This window comes from Sinocyclocheilus anshuiensis, unplaced genomic scaffold (assembly GCF_001515605.1).
Source record: "Sinocyclocheilus anshuiensis isolate Anshui unplaced genomic scaffold, SAMN03320099.WGS_v1.1 scaffold185, whole genome shotgun sequence".
NCBI lineage: Eukaryota > Metazoa > Chordata > Actinopteri > Cypriniformes > Cyprinidae > Sinocyclocheilus > Sinocyclocheilus anshuiensis.
In genome coordinates, this window is record NW_015539887.1 from 1,567,671 (window position 1) to 1,592,505 (window position 24,835).

The following is a 24,835-nucleotide window of genomic DNA, read 5'->3' on the forward strand; positions in this document are numbered from 1 at the left end:
CAGGTTATCTTTGTGTAGTATTAAAATTTGTTTGATGATCTGAATCTTTTAAGTGTGACAAATATGCAAAAAACAAACAAACAAAAAAAAAACATGAAGGGGGCAAAAACTTTTTCAAGGCACTGTATATATATATATATATATATATATATATATATATATATATAGTTTTATATGATCAATTGTCACCCTCTCTCTGACCCTCAGAATTGAACTGTTTTTTTTTCTGCTGTACCTTTAAGACCTCTACATGTAAATGACTTTTGTCATTAGGGTGATTTGATGAATATTAAAGGAATTGAGTGCATTTACATGCACACTGCACAATCTTAAAATAATTATGCTTAAGCCAACAACATGTACATTTTCAGAGAAAAGTCTAATGTGAACGCAGTTATCTTGCGCTGTTAGGTTTTTCTAATGAGCTGATTTTTGATAGCTATCAGTGTTTCTCACTGATATATACTGTAAATGAGGGCTGACATATGTTAGCAAAGCCACGGCTTGATTGTCAATATAGTGATTTCTGAACAAGTTTTGGTGATATAGCCTCTTTAAAACACAAGGAGTTCAATCAAAGTACACTGAGGTGGTTTCATTGAGATTCTGTGCAGGCAATACAATGGCTGGTCTTAAGTCTTACCTTCCTCTGCGGAGAGTTTTCATCTACCGTGCTGAGAGATGAGAGGGGTAGGAAGATGAGGGAGACAGAAAGAAATAGAGAAGAATGAGCCAAAGGGCTCGCTTGAAATATAAATGTGCCATTATATCAATACTGCAAGATGGCATCTCCCACCCGCTGCTAGGAACGCTCGTAAAAAGCCTTTTCTCATTCAGATCAGGCCCGAATCATCAGCGCTAACATTAAAGTCTGACACGACGTGATTTACTGATTGCCTCATCTAAATGAAAGCGTGCAACGTCCTCATCCATGCACACCTCATTCTGATTAAACAGCCTGATAAAACGGGCAATCGGAGGGAGCTTTATAGTCTCCATATTCCCCATCTGATGCCTCTCTAATTAATCATTGGCCTTTCATGAAGCACCAGCAGGCGTGTGATGTATAGCCGAGAGGTCAAAGCCAGGACTTCTGCTTACTAAACAGAAATATTGGATAAGAGCTCATATGCGAAGCAGAATTAATTCATTCTGCTCGGTCCTGATCTGAATATTACAAAGCCACTTTCCTAATTCTGTGTTAATAAAGTTCAAGTCTTATGCACTAAAGAAGCCAGACCCTGACCTTACTGTAGTTACTGCATAAACACGGCTGTCCAGGCTTCAGAAAGCAAGGCAAGGTGAGACATGTTTTTTTTTTTTTCAGACAATTTTTAGTACTTTTATATTTTTGTAGTTCTTTAAATAGAAAAAAAAAAACATAATATATGTTTTTGTAACTGGTTAGAGTATAATAATTAAAATAATAATTATTACTAGTAACTAGTAATTAATTACTTTTTTAGAGTAACTAACTCAACACTATATACTGTATACACACACACACACACACACACACAGTGTTGAGTTAGTTGCTCTAAAAAAGTAATTAAGTACTAGTTACATCTCCAACAGTGTAATTAGATTACTGTACTAATTACTCTCTTTAATAAGTATTGCATTACTTATTACTAATTACTTTCTAAATACCATATCAACCTTGACCATTTGAGCAATACAAGGATAGACACAAAACTGCTCTTTTAATTGTCAAATTAATAGCATAAAGCTGCATAAATTATTCTTGAATTGACCAAAGTATTTAAATGGAGAAGGTTACATTAAAGAACATACATTTTAACATTAGATTTTGATGTTAAATCTACTATAGTTTTATATATAATTGCTCTACCGTCTATACAGTATTTAATGCAATTACAGTAGAATTAACTGTAATTACATGACAGTAAAACTAAGAGTATTCCCTTATTTTACTTTTTCAAGAGAAAAGTAATTACAGTAATTAAAGGAATATCTTCTATGTTCAACATAAGAAAGAAAAAAAACAGACACACACACACACACACACACACCTCTATATCGGTATTACAACACAACTAATAACTAAACCTGGTACTAATCAGCAATGATTTACTGTAAAGTAAAATATAATAATAATAATATAATTTAAAATGTATACTATAATATTACAATAAGCTGACAGCCAGTGATTGGCATACTTTTTATTGTAAAAGTGCAGCTCTAAAATAAGCAAATATAAAATATTTTAAAATGATTACAATAATTTTATAATATAATAATTTTAGAAGTATGGTAGCTGCATTCAATTTTAAAAAAAGGGGCAAAGGCGGTACTTAGTGCTAAATTTTGTCATTATTGCTGTCAAAGATTGCGTGTCTTTGCCTGCTGATGTAAAATAGTGTGCATTTTGTAGATCCTTGGATGTACTGGCTAGTTGCCGTTAATTTATGTTGAGAGAAATTCAAAAGAAGCCCAAGTCTTTTAAATCCTTTTCAACAAATGAAAGCTCGGTTATCACCCACAGCAGAATCTCTGTCATCTGGGACTGACTGATGAGGGTTTTAACTGTCAACAGACTGTGGGACGAGAATCACACACAGCAGAGCTTCTGTGTAACATCATTTCACTCCGCTATCATCTCTCTGTTACTCTATTTCTCATCATGTCTCCCAGGGAACACACAAAGTGAGGAAGTCGAGGAAAACCATGTCAAGTTGGGCTGGAAAAATGGCTGCATGGATAAAAACCTCTCCAGCTTGATTTATTCAAAATGTAGATGAGAGTTTATAGAGCATCGCTCTGTCTTTTTCTGGCTCTCATTTTGTTTTTAAGAGGGTGAATAAAGGACGTGATTGTGCGAATATAATGCATCTTAAAATATCTACCATAACAACGAGCTTCCCAGAAATCAGTTATGAACATGAAATGGATCGTTTAAGCCTAATCAAACTCAGTGTGTAACATCAGCTGGGGTGATGAGGTGACTCACTATCTCCTTTGCATCCGTAGAAGTTTCTGAAGTTCTTTCAGATCCTTCTCCAGCGAGGGAAACTCATAGAGATCATCCAGAACATATCTGTACAGAGTCTGCAAATGTGAAATGAACACAAGATTGACATTTCAGGTTGTAAATGGGAAATGTAAACCGAACCGGTGTGCACCATTTCACCGAGATACATGTTCACATGCAGCTTATGAAAATGAAAATGTCTGAGGGCATTTAAAAATCCTCTGAAGCCAGCAATAATCTCACGATCTTGTCCTTATTATGTGGCATTAAGGAATCAAAGGCAGTAGGGTTGGTGGCATTTTTGTATTTCCAAAAATAACTCCCTCCCTTTTCTCCATCCGTACCTTGAGGAATAGTTTGGCGTGCTCGTCGTCCCGCGGCAGGTCTGCGCACAGCGAGCTCCACTGGGACAGCAGGTGCAACACTTTTCGTTTCCTAAGCAGAGTGTCTCTCCCCTCCTCTTTCACCCTGCCTTTCTTTGAACAATAGGTGGACCAGGAGCAGTTAAGGCATCAAATCTATTCCAGCACACTAGACCGCTCGGATACACAGTTCAGAGGAAGGAGGAAACGCCTGCGGCTGAATTCTCTGTATTAAATTAACAGGGGTTCAGTAACAGTGAATTAATTGCATGCACTCGGCTAAACGGCGTGGAATTTGTTAAGTGGTTTAACACCAGATAGGTCGCGTTGTTAAGATCGTGTAAAAGAACATGCATAACATAGTTCTGCATGGTCACAGTACAGTTTCACGAATTGCTTATTGTTTCATGGGGGTCTCAGATCATCTCACATTACTTTATAGAGAATCCATGACAGAGGACACACAATATAATACACAATATATAATAATTTACAATAATGATGACTATATACACTACACGTCACTGTACACTTAAGGTCTTATGCTTAAAGTCTTGAATTTATTTTTGTAGATGAAGATTACTTGTGCCTATATTTATACTTCCAAACAAAAAATTGTGTGTGTGTGTGTGTGTGTATATATATATATATATATAGTTATATTAGTGCTGTCAAATGATTAATCGCATCCAAAATAAAAGTTTTTGTTTATATATGTATACTGTGTATATTTATTATGTGTATATAAATACAATCACATGCATGTATATATTTAAGAAAAATATGTTATGTTTATATATTAAATATATTTATATATAATATAAAATATAAGAATGTAAATGTATATACATGTAAATATTTTCTAAATATATACTGTATGTGTGTGTATTTATATATACACAATAAATATACACAGTACACATATATATATATATTATGTAAACAAAAACTTTTATTGCAAAAACTGCTGAAAAGTCAGCTTTGCATAACAGAAATAAACAATTTTTAAATATATAAAAAATTACAAAATTGTATTAATATTTTGCAATATTACAGTTTTTACTGTATTTTTGATCAAATAAATGCAATCTTGGTTAGCATAAGAGACTACTTTTAAAACATATTACTAAATATTTAAATTGTTGTTTATATTGTATTGTAAACACAGTTCACCTTTACAAATGTAAGCAGGCAGCTGTTATATAAAACAACATCAGCAATGAAGCATATGATGAGAAGGATATTGACCGAGTAGTGCTTGGCACAGGTCACTGGTGGACATGAACACAGGGTACGTCAGCAGGAAGTCATCCAATAGATTCTCTGAAAATGAACAGAACATGTAATACGCATTAGACATTTTAGTAAGAAAACAACACAAAATCATAAAAAAACTCAATGAAGAACATTTTTAGGATTTTAAAGGAATAGGTCACCCTTGTCATTTCAGTTTTATTTGTTCTTGTGAAACACAAAGGAGATGTTTTGAAGAATGTTCATGCTGCTCTTTTTCAAATAGCGAGAAATGAGACTTGAAAAAGGCCGGAAAAAAACCCAAAACAAAACATAAAAGCATCATATGATCATTTCATATGACTGAAGTGCTATAGTCCAAGTCTTCAAGTCATCCAATATCTTTGTGTGTGAAAAAAACTAAATATAATTCACTGAAGGAAGTTTGTTGAAAATCTGTAGTCACCTTTCACTGTATTGAATAGAGCAGCTTGTACATTCTGTCAAAAATCTGTTCTATGGAAGAAAAAAGGTCATACGCTTTGCGAAAGACATGAAGATGAGTAATTTAATTTTGGGCCAAGCTATTCCTTAAAACCTGATGTTTTAAAGTAAAACACTGCAGCTACATTGAGACGGTAAATGTTAAGACTCTGGTGCGTGTAGTGTCATAAAAAATTCAGCACAGCTGAATCAGACCCAACAGGCAGTTTACATGTGCTCTCGTTTGTTTTCCTCTGTTCTCTCTCTTTCCTCCTGACCTCCTTTCTCCTACATTATCACACTTTGCTATTGCACCACTTTAATTAGAGTTGTGTTTGCCTGGAAGCATTCAGTGCCACTGTTCATACATCATCTCGCTGTGAAAGTATGACTGAAGGAACGAGTGCTCGGTGCGTGGTGACCTTGAGCAAGGCTGCTAATGTTTTTAATCCCACTGCGCAGCGATGGCGGCAATCCTTATCTGCCTCGCAGAACGACAGAACGTTTCCTCTGTGTAAAGTAATGGGCCACATTTAACCATATGCTGTGTAACCTTTGTTAAAGAGATTCATTTCATTCTGGAAAAGACGAAAAACCCTTTATCATTCACCTTAGTATACCCCCATATGATATGCAGGAATTCTTTTTGTTTCCATTATTTCACCAACAGGCAATAATTCTTGATAGAACAACAATTCATATAGTATTATAGAGCCCCAGTAGAATATTTCATCAATGAATAGGATCCAAACAGATCTGATCAGCACTCTATTCAAACAAAACATTTCACACACAAACAAAACAATAAAATAAAAATAAAAGTTTGTTAGGCTTAATTATATGTTGCATATTGCATATAATAATAATAATAATAATAATGCTTGTTGTACAGTATATATACTATACATACATTTATATATATATTTAAAACAATTTTGGCAAGTAATATTTTTGTGGAAACCGTGATATACTCTCATAAGATAAAGATAAATAAATTAATATTTTTATTCAGCAGGTACACATTACATACAAAAGTGACAGTAAAAACATTTATAACGTTACAAAAGATTTGTGCTTTCAAATAAATGCTGTTCTTTTGAATTTTCTATTCATTAAAGAATTCCGTTTGCACAAAAATATCAAGCAACACAACAAAATGATTTCTTTAATTAATTTAATAAAAAAATATGCAATGGCTGCTGACAATTCAGCTTTGCCATCAGGAATAAATTATTACCGTTTAATCAAATAAATGCAGACTTGGTTAGCAAAGACTTTTCAATTTTTTTCTTCTTTCAATTGTTTTTTGTGTTACTGCTTTTTATTATAATAATACATAATTTAGTTTGCAAATGACACTTGATATATTGATATTTTTACATTTACATTTACAAGTGTTCAAATACTTTTTGGGGGCCACTCTATGTTTGTGCATATCCAGCAAGACATTATTGAAAGTATACTTAAGAATTATGTTTGTACAACATGCACACTGCTCCACACAGCTCAAGAAAGAAGAGAACTTTTGTTTCCACGACTTTGACACCTGTCACAAACATATTACAGAGGCACTTGTACTCAACTGTCTTGCAATTGGGTAAAAAAGCTGCAGGTTCACGGCTTGGATCTTGTGGTTACTGAGCCCTTACCAGTTCTACACACCATCCCCACTATATCCTACAGCTAATAATAGAGACAAAATCCAGAGAAAGTGAACAAGAAGAGAAAGGGAGAGTAGAACATTAAATGGCCCTTTATACGCCTGACCTCTCTGCTGATCCCACTGAAACAGACTATTACTCTCATAATGACACTATTACTCTGATAAGGCCGTAATGACTGATGTGCATTCACTGCTCATTCCGCTTTAATTTGCTCTGCAGGAATCTAAATTTCACCATTCGCTCTCACAGACATCAATCGATATTCTCATCTGATCTGCGGATCGACAGAATCTCTACATCTAAGCCTCTGAATCATAATCGGTTTTGGGCTTGTGAGAAATGTAGACGCTTTAAACGTACATTCCGAACACCTTTTAACAAATGTAACAACACTGAGCAAAACCTGATGTTGTGCTTCACTTGTTTATTTTTCAATTCAACTTTTTACTCCAATTATGTAATTTGTAATAAACAAAAACCAAATACTGTGAGAAAAAAAATTCACAAGTGGCATATCTGTACATTCTGAGTTTCTATATTCAAACATTTATCAATGATGCACAAAAAAAAAAAAAAAGATTTTCAAAGTGACTTTGGCACTTTTAATTGAAGTTAATAATCATTATCGGAGAAAATGTCTCATAATTAGACTCAGAGGAAACATTAAACTGAGCAATTGATGGAGAAGGGCCTTGTCTAGACTGGCGACCAAGAAGATGATGGTCACTCTAGCTGAGCTCCATGAACATATATTCAGACAGCAGGAGAAATCTACATAAGGACAAACACCACTGCAACACTCCACCAATCTGGGCTTTATGCCGGTGTTGCCAAACTCAATCCTCTCCTCAGTGAAGACACATGAAAACCCACTTGGAATTTGCAAACAAAGTGACTTTGGCACTTTTAATTGAAGTTAATAATCATTATCGGAGAAAATGTCTCATAATTAGACTCAGAGGAAACATTACATTTACTGAACACATGCCCCAATGCAAAAATACAATAAAACAATTCACCCTCTTGGCTAGAGGATCAATAAACATTATCACCAAAATCAAATATGAACTGGTAATGAAATAGATCAGATCTGTCCCTCAAACCATTATTATGAATTATTTATAAGCCTTCAAAAGACTCTCATGTTTAAAAACATTCTTTTAAGCATGAATCTGACAAATATGAATGAGCTTTTATGAATATTAGGATTAAAAAAAGAACATTTTGCCAGTGGGGTAAGAAAAGTAAACTTAATATCTTGTGCAATTTTGCCTTTCAAGTATACAGTCGTTCAAAAGTTTGTAGTCGATACGATTTTTGAAATGTTTTTGAAATAAGTGTCTTATTCTCACCACAACTCCATTTATTTGATCAAAATACAGTAAAAACTGTGAAATATTATAACAATTTAAATTAAGTCATATATTTAAAAAAAAAAAGTAATTTATTTTTTATGATGGCAAAGCTCAATTTTCATTAGCCATTTGGTGTCACATGATCCTTCAGAAATCATTCTAATATGCTGATTTGATGCTCTAGAACAGGGCTGTCCAAACTCCGAAACTCAATCCTCTCCTCAGTGAAGACACATGAAAACCCACTTGGAATTTGCAAAACAGCACCTAAAGGACCCTCAGACTGTGAGAAACAAGATTCTCTGGTCTGATGAAGCTCAGTTCCAATCATCATGTTTGAAGGAAACCAGCTCTGCTCATCACCTGCAGAGTACCATCCCAAAAGTAAAGTGTGCTGGTAGCAGCCTCATGCTGTGGGGCTGTTTTTCAGCGGCAGGGACTGAGGGACTCGTCAGAGTAGAAGAAAAGCTCAATGCACCAAAATATAGAGATAGCCTTAATGAAAACCCAGTCCAGAGCATTCAGAACCTCAGACTGGGCAGAAGGTTCACCTTCCAACAGGACAATGACCCTAAGCACACAGCAAGAGTGGCTTAGGGCCTATTTACACCTGGTCACGTCATGCGTTTTTCGCTGATCGGATATCTATCTGATTTGTTAAAACGTTTCCATTTACACTTGACCACATAAATGTGCCTTCGCAAAAATAATATAAATCCGGTCTTCAATTCCCACGCTATTTGCAAATTTGACGGAGTTCACGTTAGCGAAAGCAACAGATAAGCGCTGCATTTTATTCATTATCAGCTAATTTCAAGATCAAAGACCGCAACAGGAGAGAGCGCGGCCTTAGCACTGGAAAGATAGGTTAGTCTCACTACTTTTAATGAAGATGATTGTGTGTTGAGCGTCTGCGACTTACTTTCTTTCATTTGTGGCAGTTTGCGCGTCGGCTTGCTGAAGAGCTACTCATCCGCGGTGATGCATGTTGCATTAGCGCTGTCATATCTGACTATAACATGCCATATAGCCTAAAAACGCTCTAACACGTTTATTATTTTAATATTTTGGGAGGAGTCAAATTTGCATGTGTGGTTTCAACAACCAGATGCATTTACACTTGTCCAGTTTCATCTGGAATGCGGCCCAGACCACCTCCTGAAGTGGTTTGAGAGATCAGATTTATATCCATCTCGAATGCGTTTCAGAGGGCATTTACACCTGGTCTTTTCACGATCGGATAGCTATCCGATCACTGATCAGAGAAAACGCATGAAGTGACCAGGTGTAAACAGGCCCTTATATACAACTCTGTGAATGTACTTGAGTGGCCCAGCCACAGCCTGGGCTTGAACCCAATCAAATACATGTATTTCTGGAGAAACCTGAAAATGTGCGTCTGCCCCCATCCAACCTGACAGAGCTTGAGAGGTGAAGAGGCGCGAAGAAGAAGAATGGCAGATAATTGCCAAATGATGATGATCAAAGCTTGTCACATCATACGCAAAAAGATTTGAGGCTGTAATTGGTGCCAAAGGTTCTTCAACAAAGTATTGAGCAAAGGCTGTGAATACTTATGTACATGTGATTTTTTTCCCCTTTTCTTTTTTTATTTTTTTTTAATTTGCAAAGATTTCAAACAAACTTCTTTCACATTGTCATTATAGGGTATTGTTTGTAGAATTTTGAGGAAAATGGATTAAACTCATTATTTTGGAATAAGGCTGTAACATAACAAAATGTGGAAAAAGTGAAGCGCTGTGAATACTTTCCGGATGCACTCTATACTGTACATATACATATATGTGTAAGCTGTGTAAAATGATTATGCAATTAAAAGTCAGAGGAGATATAAAGTGTTAGTGATTTTGTGTGTTAATACTAAGTAAAAGGTTAGCATAAATGCAGCTCTCAGAATTCCCGGAAAATGTAATTAAATAGAGCCAAATTAACAGACTGCAGCCATTTCTCACAGTCAGATTTAAGACAGTGTTTTTTTACAATTACCACTAAATTAGACTTATGCAACCCAGACAGCGAAGTAGCAGGGAAGGAGGGTGGAATGGAGAGAAAAAGAGCATAATGAATGAGTTGAGTGTTTTCTGAAGTATAGTGGCAGAGGGATTCCTCCATAAGCTGTAAATCCAATTAGTGACACTCTTCCTGTGGGCTGCGGTGTGAGCATGCTGCATTGGCACTGTTGTAAATTCTTCCTTAATTTCACACTTACTTCCTTGAGCTTTGTGCGTTCTGCTCTACTGAACTGCTCGCATCATCATGGTAATCTGCAGCGAGCAGCTGTACACACCGCCGCCAATGGTGCTCGCTCACACGCACACACACACAGACGGATACTGTGTCCGAATATGCATACTTTCCAACACTGTGACAGAATGCAAAACAGAGTATGTCAAATGAGTATGACTTTAGAAAACACAGTAGTCATGATACTGGATGACGTACTGCATGTCCTTATATTCTATGGCCATTTTCACATTTAGTTCAAAGTTAGGTTTGTTTTCTTGCTTATTTTGGGATCATGTAGGCACTAAATGTACCAAAACAATTGGACAGAAACCACCCTGAAGAGATAAAGGTGCGTGGTAATGCTATTTTACAGAAGCAGTCTTAAAGGTGCAGTACCCCCCCGCCCCCCCCAAAGGGGTAACATTATATTAGGAGTATGTTATCTCACTTTGCAGACACATTTATGTAGCCGACGCTTGAAACGAGAGGTGGAGACGTTTTAGACGTTCCAAGTTTATAAGGCGTGCAAATGAATGCCTCTTAATCATAGTTGAAGCTAACGAAAAATAATAATAAATGGCTAAATGTGTGTTTTGGTGCTTGGTCCGATCCACTTTTCAACAGCATTTTTCAAAAATCGCTTACTGCACGAGGGATAGTTCACCGAAAAATTACAATTCTGTCATCATTTACTCACCCTCATGTTGTTCCAAACCTGTTGAGTTTCTTTCTTCTGCTGAACACAAAAATATATTTCGAAAAATGTGCCAGCAAAATAGTTGACGGTAGATGACGTCAGCTGTTTGGTTACAAACATTCTTCAAAATATCTTATTTTATGCTCAACCGAAGAAAATAATCTAATACAGGTTTAGAAAAATGAAAACTCTGTCATCATTTACTGACTCTCATGTTGTTCCAAACCAATGAAGGGATGGAGGTTTCATTAAAAATATCTTAATGTGTGTTTTGAAAATACGGTCTGATTTTCGTATGCAATTTATCATTTCTAACTAATTCATAAAAAATGGCAGATGGGCTGAATGAAAATGCAACATTTCTCTGTTAGTAGGTGGCGCACTTAGACAAGCAGAAATACTCAGAGTTACCCCGGTACACAAATGCTGCACAACGTTTTGTTGTTGACATTCACTTGTAACTGAGAAGAATGTTGTTAATGTAATGTAGTTAAACCGTATTTACTTGTTTTCAAACCATTGAGATTTTTGTATTCACATGGTGCTTTTAAACTACAAAAAAATGGTTGCATTGACGGCATGCATATGTGTGTCTTAGTCTGAACAGATCCAATAACATAATTAATTCAAATTACAATTTTTACCAAATGTTTTGTAAAAATTCCTAGTTCACGTCAAATTTTTGCACTGAATTTTCATCTTGGTGTGAACAGGCATTTAGAGCTGTTGATACCTTTTGAAATTCAGAAAAGCACTTGCGAACTAGATATTCTGACCAATGAGGGGACACTTTGCTCACATGTGACTTGACGAATTTGGTCATTTTGGAATATTTATTTGTGAAATCATCCCTAAATCATCAGAATTAAGCAAACCAAACTAGTTTGTACAATAAGTGGACACTTTGCTATCCCATAATACCACTCAAACTGTCAGATTCGAAAAATTAGTGTCGTTACCAAAATATTTGCAAAAATCAATGCCAGTATGGTGAATATAGTATGTGTGTACTTTTACTACACCTGCAAATATATTGTTTGTATTGTCAGTTCTTCATGAAAGAACTGGAATTCAGATGCAGTCAGAGAGGTTTAAATTATTAACAGCCCAAAATGATACCCTGAAACAAACTGCTTTAACAGAAAAAGCTGCATTCTCACCAAATACATTCACTCCTACTCACACCTTGTTATTCTGCAAACCAGTGAAGAAACAAAGCTTGATCAGTCCCACTGTAATCATTGAAACTGTCTACACTGTAAGTGTGCATCTTTATGCTCTAGTTTTGTTGTGCTGTGCATCTGGAAACGGTGCTAAACTAGTTAAACTAAATCCAATCAGCAGCTGCATGCAAACGCACACACATACAGTACACACACTAATTTGCAGAGACACCTTCACAAGAATTCTCATTAACACTCTCACTCTGCAGCAGCAGATAAAACTCACTCGCACTTCACTTCTCCGGCTCATTTTTTGTCAGCTACCTCTAAAACATGGTGCATTTTTCATTATCTGAAGAATGAAGGACTTCACTACAGCTCAATGTGCCACTTTTCCTAGAAAAAAACTCATGCTCTGCCATGAGAAAGTGCAAGACCAGCAAAGGATTAGACATACTTGACTTAGTAACATCTTTTTTCACTCCATGGTAATTGTGCATGTAGCAAACCAATAAACTGGCCATGACTAAGAGTGTAAACTGAATCTAGAATTAGATTTCTATAGCCCTTATGTAGCCCCGCCCCTTTTCAGTGCTGTGTTCATTGTCTTGTCTTCCATTTGCATTTCCACAACATGAAGGTAAGGTCATACAAATTTATGAATCAATCGCTCGTTTTAAAATTTTCTCAGTCTACTGACATTATGACATCCGCGTCAAACATTACTATAACTTTCATTAACTCTACACTAATAAATATCACTTCACCAGATAATTACTCTTCAACAGTGATGCTATAGAGCTACCGCAAAAACTAAAGTTCAAGGACAAAACTCGCATAAGGTCTATAAGATATAAAGATTGCAGTGAGATAAGTCACAGATGACTCTTGCAAAGTCTATGAAGGTCATATTTCTCCTCAAAATAATAATACAAAAAGTGTAACATTTGATTTAGTTTAAACATAAATTAACCTTATTTTATAACCTTTAAAAAAATTCTGTCTTTTCACACAAATTTGACATTATTTTTGCACCAAAGTCTCATTATTGTAACACACAAAAATAAATCTAAGTTGTATTTATACACCACGGACTTATTTGTTGTACTCTTTTTAATTTACATTTATTTAAAATTAAACTAAAATGTATTAATGTGAATTTGAACTAGACAAATAGTATAGATAATGGATAAATAAATAAACCATTCATCATGGTAACAAGAATGTCAAATTTAAAAAAGCTTAATGGTTAAATATGTTTATGAGATTCATCCTAAAAGTGTTTCAGGACATGGTTCCTGAGAAGATGCTATTTGCAATCATTATGAATACTGAAACATCTGGAAACTCTCATTATAGAGTTTGACTTAAAAAAAAAAACATGATGTAAAAAAGCTGAGCGTTAATGACCACCTCAATGACAGCGGCAAACCCTGGAGGTCAAATGAGCTGCTGTCTGATGCTTTGATGGACAGCTGAGGGATAGCACAGTTCATGGCTTTGCAGGCACAGACCCGGTCAGCTGCTTATGATATTGACAGATTCACGCATGAAACCAGAGCATGCAGAAAAAAGAAAACAGTTACAGTTAATTAGAAGGTGAGACAGATGATTGACTTTAAACAACATCTCATTAAGTGTTTGCACCAGATTTACCAGCATTCTTGAAAAGCACACATACAAACTCACTCCCCTCCTTTTGTTTTTGACGTCTAGAGGAAGGATTTTACTCAAATTATCCCCGTTTTGCATAAATCATGCTCATAGAGCATGGATAATAAGCTCTGACAGTTTCGGGCCCATTATGCTCAGGGTTCGTGTGGGAGTTTTCAGCAATTCTGGTGTGAGCCGAGTTATTATCATCAATGAAGCCATTCCCACAAGTCTCTCCCTCAACCATGTGGTCAAGTTTTGATTATCGCTCATTGACCAGAGCTCGCCAATTACCCTCAGCAGGCCTTGAACACAGATCCGACCAGAGCACTGCTCAGGTGATTGACTTCATTTAAGGCAGGAGTAGAAGATATTGGATCAGGGAAAACCAATTTGCATCCCTTACTGAAGCACATGAGCTCGTCCTTTATCATATTTGTTCAACATTGACTATCGGACTGTTAAAGAACACTGGATAAATACGTTACTAACATCACTGTCTGATCTAGATGTAAATCTAAATGCTTTTATTTTTGAATGAGAAGTTGATTCATATTTTCATTACAAATTATATTATTACAATTATAATTTAAAGGGAAAGTTGAAGTAATATATGAATGTTTTTGAAAGAAGTCTTTTATGCTCATCAAGGCTGCATTTATTTAATCAAAAATGCAGCAAAAACAGTAATATAGTGAAATATTGTTACAATTTAAAATACTTTTGCATACTTTTATATTTAAAAATGTCAAAAAAAAAAAAAAAAAATGTTTCTTTTCATTTATTCCTGTGATGTTAAAGCTGAATTTTGAGTGGACATTGGATATATTCCTTGTAATTATTAATGTTGAAAACAGTTGTGCTGCTTCATAATATTTTGGGAAAATGTGATAGGCCTACTTTTTTGGTATAAATACAAAGTTCAAAAGAAAAGCATTTATTTGAAATAGAAATGTTAGAAAAATATAAATGTATTTTCTGTCACTTTTTATTGACAGATATTACTCAATTTAATGTGTCTTTGCTGAATAAAAGTATTAATTTCTATACACACACACACACACATATATATATATATGAATTTTGGAATTTCTTAGTGTTTGTATCTTTTTTATTTTCATATCCAATTTTTGTTTTAAATTCAAAAGTCCCAAGATGCTCTGTTTATATCGTTTTCTTCCAGATTTTCAAAGTGGTCTTATATATATATATGAATTTTGGAATTTCTTAGTGTTTGTATCTTTTTTATTTTCATATCCAATTTTTGTTTTAAATTCAAAAGTCCCAGGATGCTCTGTTTATATCGTTTTCTTCCAGATTTTCAAAGTGGTCTTAGACTTTTGGACCCCACTGAGTGTTATGAGTTTCTCTTTATCGCTGTATGAATATTATAAACATTTCTACCTGCATTTCATATAAGAACTTTTACCAGTGTGATACATCAGATCATTGTTCTGTAAATAGACTTTTCATTATTACAGGCGGAGCACTGAAAACTGAAAATTACTGGAGAAAACGGTCCATATTGGACACAAAGGAAACATTTCATTCATCGAACACATGCTAGAATCCAAAAATGCAATAAACCGATCTATCCTCTTGGCTAGAGGATCAATAAACATTATCACCGAAATAATCAAAGATGAATTAGCAATGAAATTGATCAGATTTCTTCCTCAACCCATCTGTTTCTTTGCTATTGGGGCAGCATTCTCCCGGAATCCTTCAACCCTCATGCAAACACATGCAGACTGAAAGCAGAAGACAGATGACAGAAAACAAAACACTATTCTGAATTAATCACAGTAGTAAAATTGTAACACTTCTTGTGTGTTTGACCATAAAATCCTTTTTAACAAACAAAAGCATTGAGCCACATAAAAGTACCAAACCACTACCACTCTCTTTCTTTCATTGCACATCGTCTTGTTTCTGTATTTATTAGCACTGAAAGATGCCAAGAGCTCCAGCTCTAGCTCTGTAGGGAGATACAGCTGGCTGGATACCTTTCATTTGGAAAAACAATAAAACAACCTCTGCTCTCCATAAACGAATCAATACTTTTACTGCTCGCTTCCCTTCGGCTTCATACGTTAAACAACAAACATTTAAATCTCTTTGTGTACAGAAGCTGCCTGTCCTGCAGGATGTAAACACGGAATTCATATGGGATCAGCTGATGGATACATCAGAAGCTGTATGAAATCAATACTGAGCCCTATCAAACTCCCTACACATGTGAGGGGAGTTCAAGAATGACAATCCCATATAATACACCGGCAAGCTTCATCTCCCCTGAGACCTGTCCTCTGGGAATCTCCGTCTCTCCTTCTGTCTGTCTAATTCTTTCTTTGTCTCTCTCCGTTCACAAGAACACATAATACAAAGAAATATGGACATACACAGACATGCTAAAAGCCTTAGAAAATCTATGCATGGATCACCAGGCATTCTGAGCCAGTGCAATGATGGTGCATTTCAAAAATTGCATAAAAAAAAAAAAAAACTCATTTATTATCTGTCACACCATTTAAACCATAATAGCTTTATAGTGTGGACAAAACCCTCCCAGCAGAATAGAGCTTACCAGGTAGTTAGGAGTGAATCCACTTCATCTGACAGTTCATAGATCATGACGGCCTTTTCTACCAGCAGTATGTCATTGTTAATTCTGACAACACCTACAAATCTTTGTTTTTTATAATAGAATGGTGACGATAAGAGGTGTACTACATCAGCACAAAGCTTTTAAAGGAATAGTTCAACTACAAAATTAATTTATATCTTTCAGGAGATGTAGGGCTTGCTTTCTTGTGTAGAACACAAAAGGAGAAGTTTAGCAGAATGTCCAAGCTGCTCATGAAAGTGAAAAAAAAAAACATTTTTAAGTCTTTTTCATACAAATATAGTGTATGGCTGCAGAAAACTTGGAAATGTTGTGCAAAAGGATGCATTTGGACTACTTTTATGGTGCTTTTTGTCCTCTTTGGAGCTTAAAATCTCCAGTCCCCATTTACTTGCATAGTATGAAGAAAAAAAAAAAACAACGTAAACATCCTTCAGAATGTTTCCTTTTGTGCTCCACAGAAGAAAATCAGTCATATATGTTTGAAACAACATGAGTGTGAGTAAATTAAAATTTTCAGAACAAACAAAAAAAAAGACATTAACTGAACTTTCCTTTTTTGGATGAACCATCTCTTTAAAAATATTCACACTCCACGATACAAACACTGGTTTTGTTAATTTATGTGAGTATAAGTGGTCTGGTTGTACTGTACAAGCAACAACATCTCCTGTGTTCAGCAGTGGAGGAGAGTTCTGGAATTGCATTGAAAGCAAACAGAAGAACTGCAGCAGCAGTGCAGGATTTAAACAGACAGACTGTGCGCACAACAGAGAAGTGAGCTGAACTATAGCGATTAGCTATCAATGTCTTTAATGAGGTTAGAACTCACTCTGCTGGACTGGCTCGCCATGCAGACGGAGGGGGACCAGCCTCCGCAGAGTCAGGCTTTTTTTGAGGGGAAGAACACTTACTCATTCCTCTAATCCAGTCTGAGAGACATAATAGCTTTATATCTAACACACACAACTTCAGCCATTCAGAATACCAAAGCAGAATGCATTCAAACTACTTTTAAATAAGCTTGAAAAATGAATGTGTTTCTTTGTTCAGCTACAAAACATAACAGTGAAGAATGCTTTATAAGAATAACAAATCCCACAGTTTCACTCCATATTTGACCCAGACCTAATGGCTTTAGGGCTACAGAGATGTTCTGTTCCCTATGGAGAATCCAAATCAATACTTTTACAACAACCATTCCTGCTGGAAAATGAAAAATAATGTGAGCCTGGCAGGCAGAATATTACATGCAATGGTACTATAGTTTAACCTCATATGACCCAGATATGATTAGAATTTCAAGAATTTACAGTATTTATAGGATAAATGATATAATGCACATCTCAATGGAAGTCTGACTTTCTCCCTTTCAAACACCTTGTTTAATTGTTGGCAGCTAAACATGGAGTGCAGCAAGCCATCCATGACGGCAGGGCACTGAAGCCAGCAGGAGATAATAACTCAGTACCAGCAGGACAGAATATAGTGGGGCAGTCAGCTAAAAGCAGATCACCACAAAAACAAAACCAGAAAATATACTGCTGTTTGAAGCACACGCAACAACATTTAAAGTGCATAGCTGATTGGGGAAAAAATAGCATTTTCTTCATTTTTTGTAGGATTCAAGCTGGTCTTGAATAGCCCAGGTACTAGATTTAGATCTACTATTCCTAAAATAAGTTATTAAAGGGACGGTTCACAAAAAAATAAAAATTCTGTCATCATTTACTAACTTTCATGACATACCAACCCTGTATGACTTTCTTTCTTCTGCAAAACACAAAAGAAGATATTTTGAAAAGATTTCAAACTGTTTTGTCCATATAATTAAACTTAAAGCCAAAAACACACTGGACTCTATAGGACCCTACTTTCATTGTAAAAAGACATTGTTCAAAATACCTTCTTTTGTTTTCCACAGAAGAAAGTAAGTCATTAAAGGTTTAGATCAACATCAATGTGTGAATTTTCATTTTTGGGTAAACTAGAAGGGATGATGATCATGTTCGAGATGATGATTAAACTATTATTTATTATGTTTATGTAGTATTATTGTATACTATTATAGTATTTATAATTTTATTTTTATATTTTCAATTATAATTTTAATTTAGGTCGTTATTTTTTTTTGGATTTAGCTTTCATATATATACAGTATATATCTCTCTATATATACATCTCTCTCTCTCTCTCTCTCTCTCTATATATATATATAAGTAATTTTAGCACTTCATCTTGAATTTTTTTTTTTTAAAGATTTTTTTAATTACATTTTTTTTTTCAGCTTTATGTCAGCGAACAAAATTTGAGTAGTTTTAGATTTTGTTTACAATAACGACCCTGTTTCAGATTTCTATAGAGGACTAAAAACACTTATAGCAACCACTGATCTGAAATACCAAGTCATGAATTATATGATAAACGAAATCAGGCCAATACAGAACCTGTGTCTGTAGAATGCAAAAACACCTGTCAGATTTAGCTTTAAAACCAGTGCAGAAATTCTGCAGATAACACCTGACTCTATATGCGTGTCACCGCTGAGGTGCAAGGTCACGGCTCACCTGTCTCTCTGCTCTGTGGGCTCTTCTGCTCCTCATCCAACCTCAGGTGGCCCAGCAGATGCTCCAGAACCTTTTCGGGGGTGGCGGGCACGGCAGCGTACCTGTGGGAAACAGAAGAGTCACTGGAGTCTTCCTCTTCGATGGAGGACAGGGAGCGACTGCTGCACCAGCCTTCCTCCTCGCCCTCTTCCTCCGTGCCCTCCTCATCAATGTAACGGAAATACGGCACGTCGAATGTGGGCACAGTAGCTCGGTCGGCGCTGCTGGTATCGGAGGATTCGTCCTCATCCTCGTCTTCCTCCTGTTCCACCAAAGCGGCCGGCATTAACCTGCCGTCCAGGCGCGGGTCCGGGGCCACTGCACGCCTGCTGCCCATGTCAGCATCGGCGCCGACTTACCACATTGACCTGGAGGATTCGAGGAGACTTCGTGCAACAGCCTGACGTCCCCCTCTTTGCGCTCTAGAGCTTCTAGTTTAAGCCAAACGTATCCATAGGAAAGAGCGCACGGCAATGCAGCACATCCTCAGACGAGTATGTGTGTGTGTGTGATTGAGTGCGAGAGAGAATGACTTCGGGGAGATGAGAGATAAAGATAAAAATAAAGTGACAAAGAGGCAGGGCTGGACAGATTACATGCAAGACGGACTGACAAGAGTGAGAAATGAGAGACGAGAGAGAGAAAGGGTGTGTGTGCTCTCAAGCGCCGCTCGCATGCGACTGCTTACCTCCCGGTCCAGGAGGAGGAGGAGGAGGAGGAGGAGGAAGAGGAGGAGGGGGGAGCTCTCGGTGACGTCGTCCTCTGAGGCAGCAGCACCTCGTGGCTCCGCTCTCTCTCCCACACACGGACAAACAGCCTACATCAAACGGCGCTTTTCAATGGGTTCGTTTTATCGTGACCCAAAACAAAGCTACTGTAAGCACTCATGTCTACTGTCTATTTGCTCATTGGAAAGGTGGATTAATTCAACTAATTTAGTTATTTGATATTGCGTAATCATGAGTTGCAATCAGACTATGCTGAAAAGTTGTGAGTGGTGAGCTGGTTTGTTGACTGTATATGTATAATGAAAACATATTTGAACAGGGATAGTCCACCCAAAAATGAACATTATGTCATTATTTACTCACCTTTATATTGCTTCAAATCTAGTTTCCTTCTTCTGTGGAGCACAGAAGAAGATATTTTGAAGAATGTTGGTAATTAAACAGTTTCGGTTCCCATTGACTTCCATTGTATTGACAAAAATAGCGGGAAAGTCAGTGGGAACGGAGACTGTTTGGTTATTAACATTCTTTAAAATGTGTTCAGCAGAAGAAAGAAACGCATTTACATTACATTTACATTTAGTCATTTAGCAGACGCTTTTATCTAAAGCGACTTACAAATGAGGACAATGGAAGCAATCAAAATCAACAAAAAAGCAATGATATGCAAGTGTTATACTAAGTCTCAGTCGGGTTAACGCAGTACACGTAGCAAGGTTATTATTTTTTTTTAATTATATGAAATTAAATAAAAAGAAAACAGATAGAATAGAAAAAGAATAGAGCAAGCTAGTTTTAAAGGCCTTTTTTTGCTTTTGTTAATTGTATAATAAATAAAAAGAAAACAGATATAATACAAAAAGATTAGAGAAGCTAGTGTCAGTTTTTTTTTTTTTAAGAAAACAAGCAGTAAATGAATAGAGTGCAAGTCTAAAAGCTGCTCGGATTGAGTTGGGCAACTCATATAGACTCATACATACTCATACAGATTTGGACTGACATGAGGGTGAGTAAATGAAGATAATTTTCTTTCCTTTTTTTTCCTTTTAAGTCAAGCTCATAAATATATTAAATATGAATGCCATAGCATTAGAACAAAATATTAAACAAACGACCATTTATTTTAAAGAAAGATAGCACAAACATATTTACAATCAAAACATTTCACAAAAAAGGTCTTAAACTATTTTTTTTTTTTAAGTATTTAAGGGGTCATGAACTGAGAAACCAAAATTCCCTTGATCTTTTCACATATAAGAGGCCATTGTACTATAAAAAAATGTACGTTTTAGCAGTGGCGGCTCGTGGGTTTTAAAATAGAGGAGGCACACTAATTGTATTGGGCTGGGGATCCCTGCCGATTATTATTATTATTAACATTAAATCGTCCTCCTCCCATTTTCACCTTAAAATTAAGGGGAGGCTGTGCCTCCCCTGCCTCCCCTGACGAGCCGCCACTGCGTTTTAGAACTCAAAACTCTCGTGTTATATTTGAAGGCAGTCTGCCAAAACGACAGCTTTTGGAATGTTCTACTCTATGATGTAATAGTGTAGATAAGCGATACCTCTGCAGAAGAAGATCAATGCCTGCTTCTACATCGCTGCCTGTTTAGCTCCGCCCACCGATTCGCACATGTAGTGTAGATATAGACAAGGGCAACTGCAGGTCTACGCAGAAACCAAACGATAAAGATGGCTTTGTCTTTGCACTGCCTTCCTTCTGATTCCAACATTAGGAAAGAGTGAATGAACTTTAGTTTTAATGAAGATCCAGACCACATCAGTAAGAAATTGGTCCTTTGTTCACTTCATTTTACCGCGGATTCGTTTACAAACAAGGCACAATCCGACGTGGGATTTTCAAAAATATTGAAACTAAAAGACGATGCTGTGCCGACTATGTTGGATCTGACAGTAATGTTGCAACACAAGTGTGAGTAACTGTTTGCATCGTGGTCACTATTGCAGAAAATAGCTTCTATGATGTTTTTTTTATGTAAAAATCTTGATAACATTATAAGTGGACCTCAGAGAACAGTACAAAATAAAAAAGGCAGTTCATGACCCCTTTAAATATAAAGCAATAAAAAATACTGTTAAAAATAAGATTATGACATTTTCACAGCAACATTTGTTTGCAGATGCCATAGACAGAATTACTTTGCAGTGGCTTGTAATTTCATAAAGAACTGCAACATGATACATGATTCAAGATAAACTATTATGTATTATGAAAGAGATTTATAAGAATAATATTCACAACTCTGAATCACCAGAGTAAAATACTGGCTCATCATTTAATGATGTGAGCATCATAATGACAGGCAATAATTTGTCAATAATATGCCAAATATAAATACATAAACAATCCTATTGTCACAATGACAAAAAATATTTATTTTTAATGAAAATAGAATATTCTGTTTCTTGGCCTTAATGAAATATTTATAGATAGCTAGTTAACATTTATTAGTGAGGGTTGCAAAAAATACATTCGGGCCCATGACAATTTGAATACATGCATTTTTAACCGGGGCTTTAGTGTCAAATAGCCTACTTTTAGTGGCCATTGCATATGTATTGTAGGTGTATATGTGTATACAGAATGTGTTTGTGTGTGTATGAAGGAAAGTTTCTGGGAACCAACATTTCACTGTTATTGTCCTGTAAAAGCCCTGTCACTTTGCCCTGTGTGTGTTATCAATCTTACACAGCTCTCTGAACACACTGAAAAACACACATACTGAGAACAAAGGACTCAATCCATCCTATCTCCAATATTCATATACTCTTAAAACTCAACAGACATGTACAAACACAATTCACTACATCAGACATAACCATTGCTGTATATAATTATGTATACAAAATGCTAATTTAGGTGGTCAAACATTGGCTTTACTAGTGCAGACTAAACCATACAAAAGACCCTCATAAACTGTCTGAAATGGAAAGCCAGAAGAAACTTTGATCGTATATTAATTAGGGGTGTAACGGTACACGTATTCGTACCGAACCGTTTCGGTACGGGTCTTTCGGTTCGGCAACTTGTTCAGTAAACCATTTAAAAAAAAAAGTTTTTCCCCCTGCTGTACCGAAATCATACCGAACCGTGACGTTAAAACCGAGGTACGTACCGAACCGTCATATTTGTGTACCGTTACACCCCTAATATTAATACTTAAAAACCACTCTGGACTCTGAACTCCAATAAAGTATAGTATAGTATAACTATAGTTTAGCCAGCATGTGAACTGCTGGCGTGACACTCTGGTGTGTGTAAACATGGGTGTGAACCTCTCACGCCTTCCATAATGCTTCAGCCAACAACATACGGACCAGGATCTCGCCGTCGCTCTACGAAAACATCCTCATTACAATGATACACTAAGAGAAGCGCATTTGAAGTTAGCAGTAATTAATTGATAGATCATTCAGGGTTTGTGTGTGTGTGTGTGTGTGTGTGTGTGTGCGCGTTTTAATGAGCTGATTTTAATGCTCTCTGTCCCCAGACCACAGCAAACAGCACATCAGTCAATGTGGCGCGTGTGCGGCCGTAATTAGGCAGACAGACAGGCTGGAAGGACCAGCACTTTTCTGCTCTAATTGCCCATTGCACTGAAGCATTGAGAGACCTTCAGTAATCTTGCACGCGCGCACACACACACACACACACACACACACACACACGTGCATGTGCACACTGCAACCCCCACACACACTCGTGATGATCAGCACAAACTGCATTAAAACAGCCACAATCTCAGGCTCATCTCCCCAGGCAGAAGTTTCTGCTTGGCTTTGGCCAGGCAAAAATCTCCATTAATGGCAGCGTATCATAAACAAGTCCTGCCCATATATCTAGACTCCAGGGGAGGAAATCTGAACGTTTAAGTAGTGGCAGAGGAGCATTACATAGGATTGAAAAGTGGCATTTAGTGGCATTAAGATGTGCTAAGGCTTTCGCTGGAAGTGAAGTGAAAACTTCTGGGCTGTTAAAATGCCACCTTCTTCAGCTATAATGGCATCAGTGCGGGCTGGAGGCAAACTCGAATGAGCTACACCTGTTTAATGCAAGAATCTATTTGTGTCTTTTATTCTACCCACAGAGTATCCATTTGCATGCATTTTTTTTGAATGGGTACAAGTGGCAGTGGATTTGATGTCAGAGGCAAAATAAGATACGACCAAATGAAAATTAAAAACGTAGGAGTTTTCATCATAAAGGTGCAGTCACACTGCATCTATTGTTAATAATGTAGATGTAAGAAGAAGCACAGGTCACACAGAAGTCACTTTCAAACCAAGCAGCTTTCTGTTGGTCAATGCGGCAGGCAAATTCACTGACCAACTGAATCAGTTGCAAAGTCTGTGTGGGAAAGTCTTTCGTCCTCATGCAAAATTCCAAATTACATAGATTCCTATTGAAGTTACTGTATTTCACCAGTGGAAAAATTGCAGAGCAATAGTAAATGTAAAGGCACATTTTAGTCTTGTGATACCAATTTTGCTTAGCAAATTCCAAATTCATTTTACATTTCATATTGTTTGAAGGCATATTCAAAGATGTCAGGGTGAAACAACTGTCCTGAAGAAAATTATATCAATTTATAAAACCTTTCTCCAAATCGAAGTCATATGGTATGACCAATAAAAAAAAATAAAAATAAAATAAAATAAAATAAAAGAACATTAAAAAGGAAATGAGAGGACACCTGCAGACCCTCAATACTGTGTGTCTTAAAATATAAGATAATTTGACCTTTTTATGACAAGGCAAGGTTACTTCAGGTTGTAATATGCCAAATGCCAAAAAGTAATGATATTATTTTGAAAGTCATTCTAATAATGTCAAAATTAAAGGGATAGTTCACCCAAAAATGAAACTTTTGTCATCATTTACTCACCCTCAAGTCGTTCCAAACCTGTATGAGGTTCTTTCTTATGTTGAACATAAAAGTAGATATTTTGAAGAATGTTGGTAATCGAACAGTTGATGGTCCCCATTGACTTCCATAGTATTTCT

The 24,835-nt window shown here is 36.2% G+C and overlaps 1 protein-coding gene across 1 annotated transcript in view; it reads right to left on the reverse strand.

Annotated features, from left to right (window-relative positions):
• Positions 1-19,594, reverse strand: part of LOC107685551 (rap guanine nucleotide exchange factor 5-like) — a 31,138-nt gene extending 11,544 nt beyond the window's left edge. Inside the window, exons 1-5 of the mRNA XM_016482174.1 lie at positions 19,043-19,594; positions 4,599-4,677; positions 3,337-3,481; positions 2,972-3,069; positions 644-674 (exon numbers count right to left, since the gene is read on the reverse strand). Coding sequence (XP_016337660.1) covers positions 644-674; positions 2,972-3,069; positions 3,337-3,481; positions 4,599-4,677; positions 19,043-19,418 — 729 coding nt within the window. The 5' untranslated portion in view covers positions 19,419-19,594. The remainder of the gene's footprint in view (positions 1-643; positions 675-2,971; positions 3,070-3,336; positions 3,482-4,598; positions 4,678-19,042) is intronic.
• Positions 19,595-24,835: the final 5,241 nt, after the last annotated feature.